Source organism: Arachis ipaensis, chromosome B10, assembly GCF_059453495.1.
Source record: "Arachis ipaensis isolate K30076 ecotype BB chromosome B10, ASM5945349v1, whole genome shotgun sequence".
Classification (NCBI taxonomy): domain Eukaryota; kingdom Viridiplantae; phylum Streptophyta; class Magnoliopsida; order Fabales; family Fabaceae; genus Arachis; species Arachis ipaensis.
The window spans coordinates 16,512,020-16,525,075 of record NC_142435.1 but is presented as its reverse complement, the minus strand read 5'-3'; the positions used below and the strand labels follow the sequence as shown (position 1 = coordinate 16,525,075).

At 33.8% G+C, this 13,056-nt stretch overlaps 2 protein-coding genes across 2 annotated transcripts; both read left to right on the top strand.

Annotated features, from left to right (window-relative positions):
* Positions 1 to 4,823: 4,823 nt before the first annotated feature.
* Positions 4,824 to 6,374, top strand: LOC148579253 (uncharacterized). The gene has a single exon (XM_088500973.1). The coding sequence runs from the start codon at positions 4,824 to 4,826 to the stop codon at positions 6,372 to 6,374; it is 1,551 nt and encodes a 516-aa protein (XP_088357099.1).
* Positions 6,375 to 6,562: 188 nt separating this feature from the next.
* On the top strand, positions 6,563 to 8,342 carry LOC148579252 (uncharacterized). Its single transcript, XM_088489222.1, has 3 exons — positions 6,563 to 7,452; positions 7,696 to 8,191; positions 8,292 to 8,342. Exons 1-3 carry the CDS (start codon positions 6,563 to 6,565, stop codon positions 8,340 to 8,342), a joined length of 1,437 nt encoding a protein of 478 aa, XP_088345348.1.
* Positions 8,343 to 13,056: the final 4,714 nt, after the last annotated feature.

Here is a 13,056-nt window from a genome sequence, read left to right as displayed (position 1 = left end):
ACCATCGTGGCCCTTTTGTCTCCATCCCTTCCTCGTCACGCTACGGCGCTTCCCTCTCCTCGTCGTGACCCTTTCTCTCCCTCCCTTCCTTGTCGTCCTCCATGCACAACAACCGTCGTCTCCTCGACGCTGTGTCCTCCATGCACCAGCAGGCGTCGTAGTCCTCTATGCCATCATCCTCAAGCATGGAGCCTGCGAGTTAGGTATTCAATTTCTGTTCAACCTGTTTTGTTGTTGATTAGTGTGCAACTTGTTGAGGATTTGTTGTTGATTATTGTTAAATCTATTGAGTATTTGTTGTTGATTTTTTGAAATTTTTAGTGATTTTATTTTGTTGTGATTTTGGTTCTGCTATTTTTGTATGATTCTGTGTTGTTGTGCTTCTGCTATTGCATTTTGTAATTCTTTTCTTATGATTATGTGAATTGTAATAATTATGCAGATTGATATCCGTTCAAGTGAGAAAAAAGTTTATTCCAAATTTTAATAGTCTAATAATAAAGAAGCAGAAAAAGGTAGAGGATTTTAAATCAACCAAGTTCAAATTAGTAGAGGAGACTCTTTTTGTTTGTTTTTTTGTTAGATTTGAGGGTTGTCTTGTATTATAATATAATGGATTTTGTAAGGCCCACATCGGTTGGAGAGGGGAACGAAGCATACCTTATAAGGGTGTGGATACCTCTCCCTAGCATGACGCGTTTTGACGAGTGAGTGTGGGGGGCTTCGGCTATCATCCCTATCGTCAAAGGCAAAACCGTGAGGCCTTGTGTGCCAAAGCGGACAATATCGTGCTAGCGGGTGGTCTGGGCTGTTACATTATGGTATCAGAGCCAGAACCCGGATCGATGTGCCAGCGAGGGCGCTGGACTCCCTTAGGGGGTGGATTGTAAGGCCCATATCGGTTGGAGAGGGGAACGAAGCATACCTTATAAGGGTGTGGATACCTCTCCCTAGCATGACGCATTTTGACGAGTGAGTGTGGGGGGTTTTGGCCATCATCCCTATCGTCAAAGGCAAAACCGTGAGGCCTTGTGTGCCAAAGCGGACAATATTGTGCTAGCGGGTGGTCTGGGCTGTTACAATGAATGTTGAATGAATTATTCATATGGCTTATGAATTTGAATTATCTGAGACACAAGTTTTCCTAGGTAAACGCAGTGGCTTGCCACCACTTGCTCCAGGTTGAGGCTCGATACTCTGTTGACCCTACGACGTAAGGGTGATCGGGCACTTATAAATTCCCGGGAATGGTATCCCCATTGAGAGATTTGATATATATATATATGAGAAAAAGCTATGTATAAACTCATGGGGATGCGCGTCGGGGGACAGTCCAAGGGTTTAGCAAACCGGACTTGTCAGGTTGGCTGTATAACTGACAGATGAGCTCATTAGCCGTATGACAGGCATGCATCATATGCATTTGTATGCTTTGCTTGGGTTTGAATTTGTTTTAGTTTGCCTAATGGTTAAACTGTTATTAACTGCTACCTGAACTATTTGCTGTAACTGTTACCTAAACCTGTGCTTTCCTTGTCTGTTTTGCCTGTGTTTGTCCTGGTGTGCTACTTTTGAGAATGAGCTTTAGTGCTGAATTGATGATTGTGTTGATTGATTGCGTGGTTGGTTTCTGACTAGTTGTTAGTTTTTAAAAGATTCAAAAAAGACGAACAATAATTACTAAGCTTAAAAATATATTTCTCTTGAAATATCTTATTATGACCATTCTGAAACTCTGTGGTGAGACCGTGTGGTTAGGTTCTCACTCCCATACTGCTTTATTTTTTTAGGAGACGGATGAAAAAGCTCACGAAAGGTTATATTGCGTTTCGCTTAGTCGATAGGAGTTGTATGATTTGTATGTATATAATATGTATAAGTTACTTTAGTAAGAAGTTTTGTACATGTATATGCTTGTTTTGTTTTATTTAAAAAGTATTCTTTTTTCGATTTTGAAAAAGAACAGTGATACGATTTTGAGTCAAAGGCTCCTATTTTATTATTAATTAAGTATATGAGGCCGTCGTAATATTTCTTGCTATCAGAGTAGCGCAGCTGGAAGCGTGACATTCTGATAGTGAGGGTGTTACAAATATTTTAAATCAATTAATAGTGAGAATATATATGATTATATTATTAGAAGAAAGATAATATTTTAATTTATGACTAATTATATTAGATGTAAATTATACATAATTATTTGTTCATTCTTAAACTAGAGAACAAATTATTATATCATTAATTAATAATTTATTTTTTAATTTTAACAGTATTATAGTTAAATGCATATACTCTAACTAATAAGGGGATTAGTATATTAAACATAGTGTGTAAATTAAATTTTGAGAATAAAATAATATTTAATTTTTTTATTATTAAAAATTATGTGATTAATTTCTTTTAAATAATTATTTTGAGATTTTATTTCCTAATATATTGGATATGATTTTATTTTAAATATTTTTCATTATACCATTAATTAATAATTTTTTTTAATTTTAAAAACACTGTACTTACAGAAAGAACATAGATATTAATATATGATTATAAGAAAGATAATATTTATATATTATTAAAAGTAAAATTTGTGTATTAATAATATTTTAAATCAATTAGTGATAACAATTTATATGATTATATTATTAGGAGAAAGATAATATTTTAATTTATTATTAATTATACTAAAAATAAATTATACAAATTATACTATAATTGTATAAAATTATTTGTTTTTAAATTAGAGAATTAAATTAGTATATTATTAATTAATAATTTATTTTCTAATTTTAAAAAAATTATAACTAAATGAATAGATTCTAATTAAAGGGTAAATATATTAGTTTATTAAAAATAATTTTTAAATTAAATTTTGAGAATAGAATAATATTTTAAACTTTTTTATTGTAAAAAATTTTGTTATTAGTTTGTTTAAGTTAGTTTCTTCGAAATTTTATTTTTTGATATATTGTGTATGATTTTATTTTGATGTTCTTTATTATATCATTAATTAATAATTTTTTTCTAATCTTAAAAGTATTACACTTATGGAAGGAACGTGCATATTACTATATGATTATGGGAAAAAAATATTTATATATTATTAAAATTAAAATACGTGTAATAATGTTTTAAATCAATTAATGGTAAGAATGTATTTCATTATATTATTAGGAGAAATATAATATTATAATTTATTATTAAGTACATTAAATATAAATTATAATAAAATTATACATAATTATTTGTTATTAAATTAAAAAATTAAATTATTATATCATTAATTAATTATTTTCTAAATTTTAAAAGTATTATAATTAAATGCATAGACTTGTCTTAAGGTATAAATATGTTAATCTCATGATTAGTTTATTTTAGGGAGTTATTTTTAGATTTTGTTTCATGATGTATTTTGTATGATTTTATTTTGATGTTTTTTATTTTCTCTTTATCTACGCATGGATATTCCGTATAACGATTAAAAAAAAAGAATATTTTTAATAATATTAAATATTTTCAAAATTTATTTTATAAAAAATTACAAATAGAATATCTTCCCATTGTGATTGCAAATTAAAGAAAATAGAATAGAATAATCATTGAATAAAACATACATGGATTGAATTGTTATAATTAGGATAAATTTTTATAACACATATAAGACATTAAAGATATTATTATTATTATTATTATTATTATTATTATTATTATTATTATTATTATTATTATTATTATTATTATTATTATATACCATTGTTTGGTATTTGTATAAATGACAAAAATATGAAATTATTTTATAAAAGCTAAAATATATTCATGATAATTTAAAAAAATATTTATAAATAAATATTTTTCATGCATGTACAGATACATATACCAGTGTTAACTTACAACATATGAGACCTAACATATATAATTGAACGTTAAGCATTGAATAATATATTTATAAAAATATATTAATTTAATTGTTAGGTTATATTAAAATTAGGGTTTATGTAACTAAAAAAAATAGACTAAACTAATAAAATTTTATAAATATTTAATCAATATTTAATTAGACATGCTAAAAATTATGTATATTGTTAATTAATATTTTATATTATCAGTTGTTGACAAAAATTATTAATAAAGTGACCAAAAAATAAAATTAATTAGTTTATAATTTTTGAAAGACTAATTTAATGTATAAAATCTTTTGAAAAGAATTTAAAAAATGCTCCAGTTTTTTATATTTAATAACTAATTTGACCATTAATCCAAAAAACTAAAAATGAATGAAGAGTAAACATTAAATTAATCTCCTAAGATTTTTAAATCAAATATTTTTATTTTCATAAATATTTATTATTCTATTAGTTTTTGAGATTAATTTGTTTCTTTGTAAAGAGATTAATTTATCTCATAATAATTTTTCATGATTTAATTTTTAAAATTCTCTAACATGAATATTAAAATTTTATTGAAAATATAAAATTTATTTATTTGAAAAAAATAATTTTACAAAATTTAAAATAATAAAAATTTATTAAAAATTAAAATATCTATTTTAAAATTTCTTAAAAATTAATTTCAATGTTTACTAGTACAAAACATTATTTATTGAATTTAATTTCTATGCATCGATATTATAAAATATTTTATGTAATTATTTTATCATAATTGGGATAATTGTTTACACAATTAGTTTAAAATATAATTATTTTTTATTAAATATAATAATATATATAAATTTATTTTATACTAAAAAAAAAAAAAAAAAAAAAAAGGAATTTGATTTTAATTTGATCTACTCAAGAGAAAGAGTACGTACTCCGTACTCAGAGAGAATGAAAGAAGGAGAGAGCGGGAGAGAGCGTTTGAGGGTGAAACACGGTGAAGAAGATGGTCATGCCATCGAAAGAGATAAGGGGGAGAGTGTGGGAGGGTTTGCATCAGGTGTGAAGGAGGGATCAAGTAAGGGCGACCTTAGTTCCAGGGTGACTTCCAAGATTTCGTTCCGTGACAAGGTTATTGGTTCTACGGTAGCCACAGGGATAAATCGGGCTGAAGCTCTAGATGAGGATTCCATGGCAGTGGTCACTGGAAAACAAGGAGATCCTATGCCTCCAAGAGTTTGCTTCTCCGAAGAGGCTAGGAACATCCTTTCTGAACCATACAAGGAAGCAATTGTGATTAAGGTTCTTGGAAAAAACCTTAGTTACACGGCCATGTTTCACAAATTGAAAGGGGTATGGAGGATCACCGGTGGATATGAAATCTTGGATGTGGGTTTTGGGTACTTCCTCGTTAAATTTGATCGCATGGACGATCAAGAGAAGGTTTTACTAGGGGGGCCATGGATGATCTTCGGTCACTATATTGCGGTCAAGCCATGGACACCGGATTTTAAACCTTGTGAGGACACTTTCGGGGAGACTATGGTTTGGATTCGAATCTCTGGTTTGAGCATATGGTACTATCAGGATAAAGCCATGATGAGAATCGCTTCTGCTGTGGGAAGACCAGTCAAGGTGGATCTGGCTACTAAGTTGGCGGAAAGGGGAAAATTTGCTCGGGCTTGCGTGCAAATTAATCTTGGTTTGCCGGTGGTCCGGAGTGTGATTGTCGATGAGTTTGAATATAAGGTGGAGTATGAATGCTTACACCTTATTTGTGACAAGTGCAATTGTTTCGGGCATCCAGCAACTGACTGCAGAATGACCCCAATAGATTCGGAAAGGGTGGATCGAAAGGAAACATCAGTGACCGAGATGGCGGCCCGGGTGGTGCAGCCACAGGAAGCTTCAAAAGAGAAAATTTTTGAATTTGGATGCAATCCCAAAGAGTCAGTGATAGTTGCAGAAATTGGGGAGGAATTAGATGATACGTTGCATGGGAAGGAAGTGGAGTCCCAACATTTGGAAAATGAGGCTGGCTGGACCAAAGTCAGCGGCAAAAGGAGAGAAAAATTGAGTCAATCAAACAAAGCCCAACAAACATCTAAAGATAAAATGCCGGTGCGCTCAAATCAGAAATTGGACCAGAACCGTGACTTTGGGCTACGTATGAGAGGAGCCGAATCAGGGGTGAAGACCGGGTCGGTTAGCGGATCTAAGGCACGCATGGCATCTTCCAAACAGCAAGGGGTGAAGGGCAAATCTGTCTCCGTTGCGGTGCCGACTTTCACTGCCATTATCAAAAACGGACACAAGAGGTTGCGCCCTTCTTCTTTGCAGAATTCGCCGTCGACTCCGGACTGCCTTGGCGACACCAGCAAGCAGCAAATCGGCAAATTGGAAGGGTTGTCAGTGGAGGGACACAGACAGACTGGGCAACAACCGGACAAGGACAAGCAAGGCTCAGGGGGATATGATGGTGGATCTTCATCATCTCGTTAGGGACTTCAGCTGAGGTTGGTCCTTTTTACAATACAAATTGTTTTATGGATTATTTAGATTTAAGCTTTCTATTTTGGAATATTAGAGGTGCCTCTAATAAATTGGCCCGGGTTCATAGTAAGGAGTTAGCGAATAAATTTCATCCTACTTTTTTCATTCTGTTTGAAACCCATATTGCTTTCGAGAGGATGAAATCTTTTTGGAATAATCTAGGTTACCAGGATGTTGGTATTGTTGAGGCTAATGGTCATAGTGGGGGTATCTGGGTTCTATGTTCTAATTCAAATATTTCTGTGAGAGTATTGGATGTAGTTGATCAATGTATCAGTTTTGAAATCACTATGGGCAATACATCTAGTTACTGCAGTGCGGTGTATGCTAATCCGCATATACATCGACGTAAAGAACTGTGGGGTGACTTGACAAGGATTGCTAATATGATCCACGGACCTTGGATTGTGTTAGGGGACTTTAATGATGTTTTGTTGCAGAGTGAAGTTAGAGGGGGGCAATTTAGACTTGCCAGAGCAGAACAATTTGCGGAAACATTGGAGGATTGTGGGCTGTTTGATATGGGGGCTATTGGGAGAAGATTCACTTGGTACAGGAAGGTGAAAGGTGGGGTGCAGGTGGCCAAGAAGCTTGATAGAGCAGTCATCAACCAGGACTGGCGACTAATGTTTCCAGAGGCTTATACTGAGGTGCTGGCGCGTCTTCACTCTGATCATTGCCCATTATTCACTAGGTGCAAGATGGCAAAGAGGGCTACCAAGGGCCATCGTCCGTTCAGATTCCAGGCTGCGTGGATGACTCATCCTCTTTTTAGGAATGTTGTTGATACAGCTTGGAATAGAGGAGCTCCGGATGTAGTTAAATGTTTGTTGGAGGTTCAAAAAGATGCAACTAGCTTCAATAAAAAGGTTTTTGGCAATATTTTTGTTAAGAAAAGGGAGTTGGAGAGGCTTTTGAATGACGTTCAGATTACTCTGGAAAGTCGAGAGGATCAACAGCTTAGGATCAAAGAGCAAGTTTTGCATCAGGAACTGAATGCTGTCCTTCTTCAAGAAGAGTTGTTGTGGTATCAAAAATCTAGAGAACAATGGGTGCGATGTGGAGACAGAAATACAAAATTTTTTCATCTGCAGACAGTTATCAGGAGAAAGAGGAACAAAATTCATGGGTTATTTTTGGAGGATGGGTCTTGGACCACGGAGACTACGACTCTAGAACTGGCGGCAAATTCTTTCTTTCAAAAGCTCTTTTCTACAAGGGAGGATATTGACCTGGACGCCATGGGGCCTTTTCCTTGCCCGTCTCTTAGTACTGAGGCTTGTCAAAAGTTAGTGGAACCGGTGACGTCTGAAGAGGTTAAAAGAGCTGTGATGACCATGAGTTCATTTAAAGCCCCAGGGCCAGATGGATTTCAAGCAATTTTCTACAAAGAGTTCTGGGACTCTCTTAGCAACGATGTGTGTAGACTGGTCAAGCGAGCCTTTGAGGGTGAGCCATTGAATGCGGCTATTTTCGATACTCTCATTGTTCTAATTCCTAAAGTGGAAGTTCCCTCTTCCTTACGGGAGTTTCGGCCTATTAGCTTATGTAATGTAATTTATAAAATTGTCACAAAGGTTCTAGTTAACAGGTTCAGACCTTTCCTGTCGGAGATCATTAGTCCTTTGCAAGGAGGGTTCATTCCAGGAAGAGGAACCACAGAGAATATTATCATTGCTCAAGAGATTATGCACTTCATGAGGAACACCAAGTCTCGAAAAGGGACCATGGCATTCAAGATTGATTTGGAAAAAGCTTATGACAGGGTAGACTGGCGTTTTCTGGAAGCTACTTTGGTCCGGTTTGGGTTTCCAAAGGCTACCATTAATCTTATATTGAATTGTGTGACTTCCTCTTCGTTGGCAGTTTTGTGGAATGGGAACAGGCTCCAAAATTTCAATCCGAAGAGAGGGTTGAGGCAAGGAGATCCTATGTCTCCTTATCTATTTGTACTCTGTATGGAAATGCTTGCCTGCTTTATCTCTCATAGAGTTTCCCAAGGTTTGTGGAACCCAGTTGCGGTTTCTAGGAATGGACCACGACTCTCTCATTTGATGTTTGCAGATGATCTTTTGCTTTTCTGTAAGGCATCAAAAGCTCAAGTAATAGAGGTCATGCATTGTTTGGACTTGTTTTCTAGAGCGTCAGGTTTAAAGGTAAATCTTCATAAGTCAAAGGCCCAGTGTTCCAAGAGGGTGTCGGAGAGGAGAAAAGAGGTTCTCTCAGGGGTCTCTAACATCCGGTTCTGCAATGATTTGGGTAAATACCTGGGAATTAACATCGGTCATGCCAGAGCTTCCAGGAAGACGGCTCAGGAGATTATTGAAAAAATTTCGAGAAAGCTCTCCAGTTGGAAAGGACGCCTACTGAATAAGGCAGGGAGGCTTTGTCTTGTTAAATCGGTTATGGCCTCTATCCCAGTTTATGAAATGCAAATTTCTCTTCTCCCGAAGTATGCATGTAATAAAATTGATTCCTTGATGAGACAATTCTTGTGGAAAGGCCAAGCGACTGGAAAAGGACTGCCTCTGGTCAGGTGGGAGGTCGCCATAACTCCTAAAAAGGCAGGAGGATTGGGTATTAGGGATACTTCCTGTGCTAACATGGCGCTTCTGGGAAAGTTGGTATGGGATTGTCTAAATAATAGTGAGAAGTTATGGGTGCAGGTTCTGAAGCATAAATATCTCAGGAATCAATCTGGTATGAACGGAAACAGTAGAAATTCTTCATCGGCTACCTGGAAGAACATTGTTAGTGCCTATGAGCATCTCAAGGAAGGGCTTCATTGGAATATTGGAGATGTCCACAAATCAGTTTGGTATGATGAGTGGACTCCTTTTGGTAAGCTTTGCAACCTTGTTCCTTATGTACATATTTCTGAATCAGATTTCATGGTGGCTGACTTGTGGAAAGGGGTGTCTTGGGAGGTTGATAGTCTTACCACGCCTATTCCGCATGAGATTAAGCAGTTTATTTATGGTCTGAGATATCCTAGTTTGACTGAGTTGGAGCCACAGTGGGAGTGGTGGCCTGCAGCAACAAAAAAGTATAGTGCAAGGGAGGGTTACAGATGGTTATTAAAGAAAACATTAAATTGGAATGCCAACAGTAATTGGAACTGGTTGTGGAACACAAACATTCCAGAGAAGTTCAAATTTACTATGTGGCTTAGCTTACATGATGCTCTACCAACTGAGACCTTTCGATTCAAGCGGCATTTAGCTTCTTCAGATATGTGTAAGAGATGTAACAAGGCGCAGGAGACTATGGAGCATTGCCTTAGAGACTGTGAACGATCAAAGGCAATCTGGTATATGTTGGATCCTAGTATCCTGGACTCGACGGCTGGTACTGCTCTTGAAGAGTGGTTTCGAAAGGCCTTGGCTAACAATGAGGCGTCCTTTGGTGCAGGGCTTTGGTGGGTATGGAGACATAGGTGCAATGACATATTCAACACTGACAACCCTTGGACAGACCATAAGGTTGTTGCCTTGGCCAGAATTACCGCCAAGGACTTACAGGTTTACAGGAATCGAAGCAATGCCTTTAGGTCTCTCCGAAATTGCCTGTGTTGGGAACCACCGGTAGGCAATAGTTTTAAAGTTAATTGTGATGCAAGCTTGTATATGGATTCAAATTTAGCGGGATTTGGGTGTATTATTAGAGATTCTAAGGGAGATTGGATCTCGGGCTGCTCTGGAAGCATTCCCCCTTGGTCTATAATCAGATGTGAATTATTTGCTGCTTGGAGGGGGCTGGTTTTAGCTTGGGATTGCGGTTTGAGGGATATTATATGTGAAACAGATTGCCTTGACATTCTGCCCATCATGCATGAGCTTACAAGTGGGTATCCATCTGAAGTAACAGATTTGGTTCACAAGATTCAGGAGCTTTTATCTCGTCCTTGGCTTGTTCACGTTGAATGGGTGTCCCGAGAAGCAAATAGAGCTGCGGATTGGATGGCTAAATATGGTGCCAAGAGTAACTCTAATCATGTTATTTGGTCTGAGCCTAGTGTTGATCTCCAACGAATCATCCGCTCGGATTTAGAATAGTTTTTGCTTTGTTTCTTTCCTTGTTTAGTCACCAAAAAAAATATCTTTTTGGCACGGAAGTACGCGAGCCATTAATACAACAGTTGAAAGTTGTAGCGGTAACTTAACTTGCAGATGTGGAATTTAATTAAAAAGAAGACAGAGGACAAAAGGTAATGAGATTTTATTATTAAATTTCATCAAATGTATAATTAGTTCGTATGTTTGGTAGGGTAGGGTCGGTAGGTATATATATATACACATTGTTCTCATACCTTAATATTTGTGATAAAACTTATATTCTGTATATATAGATCAATATAATATAGAGATGTGGCATCATTAATTTCAGTCAATTAATAATTAAATAATTTTAAAAATTTAAAATTTAATATATTTTAAAAGTATATTAAATATTATTTGTATACAAATAAAAATACGTATATACTTTAATCATATATGATTAATTATGGTTAAGTATTTTTGTTTATTAAAATTAATATAAAATTAAAATAAAAAATTTTCTTTTCTTTTTTTTTAGTGTTCTCTTCTCAAAACAATAGTTATTGTCTTTTGTTCTAAGTCAGACTCCTGAACATCCAATCCCTCAGATTTGAACCTCTCTCACCATCACCGTTCACCACCGCTTATCGACACCGCCAAATTCCTTCTATCTCTCACGCCTTCGTCTATCTCCATCTCCATCATCGTCTATGCCGTTGTTAGCCTCCGTGACCTCGATTACAGCGCCTCCAACAGCAGTGTCGCCGCCGTCTCTCACGGAGGCTAATGATGGCATAGACGGTGATGGAGATGGAGATAGACGAAGGCATGAGAGATAGAAGGAATCTGGCGGTGTCAGTGAGTGGTGGTGAATGGCGGCGGTGAACGACGATGGTGGGAGAGGTTCATATCTGAGGAGTTGGGTATTCAGGAGTCTGACTTAGAACAAAAGACAATAGTATTTTGGGAAGAGAACACTAATAGAAAAGGGAAGAGGTTTTTTATTTTAATTTTGTATTAATTTTAATAAAAAAATACTTAACCATAATTAATCATATATGATTAAAGTATATACGTATTCATATTTGTATACAAATAATATTTAATATATTTTTAAAATACATTAAATTTTAAGTTTTTTAAATTATTTAATTATTAATTAACTGAAATTAATAATGTCACATGTCTATATTATATTGGTCTATATATACAAAGTATAAATTTTATCATAAATGTTAAGGTACGAGAGCAATCACCTATATATATACCATAAGGTCATAAGGAAAGAATTTCACTCGTAGTAAATTGATGTAATTTTTTTTTATATATTTTTAAAAATGTATTTTAGTATAATTTGAAAAAATTTGATTCTATTTAGTATTGTCTCATTTTTGTTTTACTTCTTCCTTAGTAAATCGAATTGATTCAATTTAATTTATTATATTTCATGATATATAATTTGAATTTACTTCATTCGAGTTACATATAAATGAATAAAATCGAATTATCTTTATTCAATTTATGTAGACGTGTTTAGAATAAAACACGTAATTAGTTCTGATTTAGGATATTTACATAATTTAAAATTCTATTTATTTTATTAAGATGAATTATCCTTAACTTAATGTTATACTATTGAATAATTTAAAGTATAGTTAGATTTGAAATTATATATATTTTAGTTTTTTTTTTTATAAATTTTTATGTCAATCTAAAAAATCAGCATGGACAGTAATTCAAAAGTTTAAAATGTACATTAATATAAGTTGTTAAAATATAACTAATTTTCCCATAAATTTTTAAAAAAATATTAAAAAAACTATAAACATATAAACGAATAATGAAAATGCAAAAAAAGATAGACCTTCCTTTGCAATGCAGCATCTTAATCAACATACACAATAAAAGTCGGTACTTAATTCTACTGAGTTTGGTTGAGTTGTGTGACATTATTAGGGCTCGTAATGGATAAGGTATGGACTTTATTCTAATCTTACTTGCAGGTTGAAATTTTTTTAAAATTTTATTCTACTTGATCTGCGGGTTGAGAACTTTTCAATCCTACCCGATCTTATTCACAGAAAAATAAAAATTTTTAAGTAAATATAAAATTCAACAATTCCAAATTTCTTATATATTAATAAAACAGAAAATAAAAAATTAAGTTCAAATTAAAATTAAAAGCAATAAAATTTAAAGAAATCCAACATAAAATTACAAATAATATGATCACCAACTAGTTTAGTGATTATTTTAAGTTTTTATAAGAGAAAGATTGTGAGTTCAACACTCACTTTTTTCACTACATACATAATTTTTACATATATATTATATAATATATTAACAAATTGACTTGAATTGAATACCCACAGAATAAAATATATATTACCAATCCTAGATGTTATAGCAAATTAAACAGAATCTTGTCATAGACACATAAACTTGAACCTTTGTGACATTGGTATTCAATAAAAATATGAGTAATGTGAAAAAAAAAAATTTTCAATCAACTTATCCGAGTAATGGATGCAATGCTGTATAACACAAATCATTTGACCCAAAAAAAAACACAAATCATTAATATTTTGTTTGGA

Coding starts and splice junctions, on each gene's coding strand:
- LOC148579253 (XM_088500973.1), top strand. CDS start 4,824: ATGAAAGAAGGAGAGAGCGGGAGAGAGCGTTTGAGGGTGAAACACGGT.
- LOC148579252 (XM_088489222.1), top strand. CDS start 6,563: ATGAAATCTTTTTGGAATAATCTAGGTTACCAGGATGTTGGTATTGTT. Junction 7,453..7,695: donor CTTCAAGAAGAGTTGTTGTG/GTATCAAAAATC, acceptor CCCGTCTCTTAG/TACTGAGGCTTGTCAAAAGT. Junction 8,192..8,291: donor TGGAAAAAGCTTATGACAGG/GTAGACTGGCGT, acceptor CTTCGTTGGCAG/TTTTGTGGAATGGGAACAGG.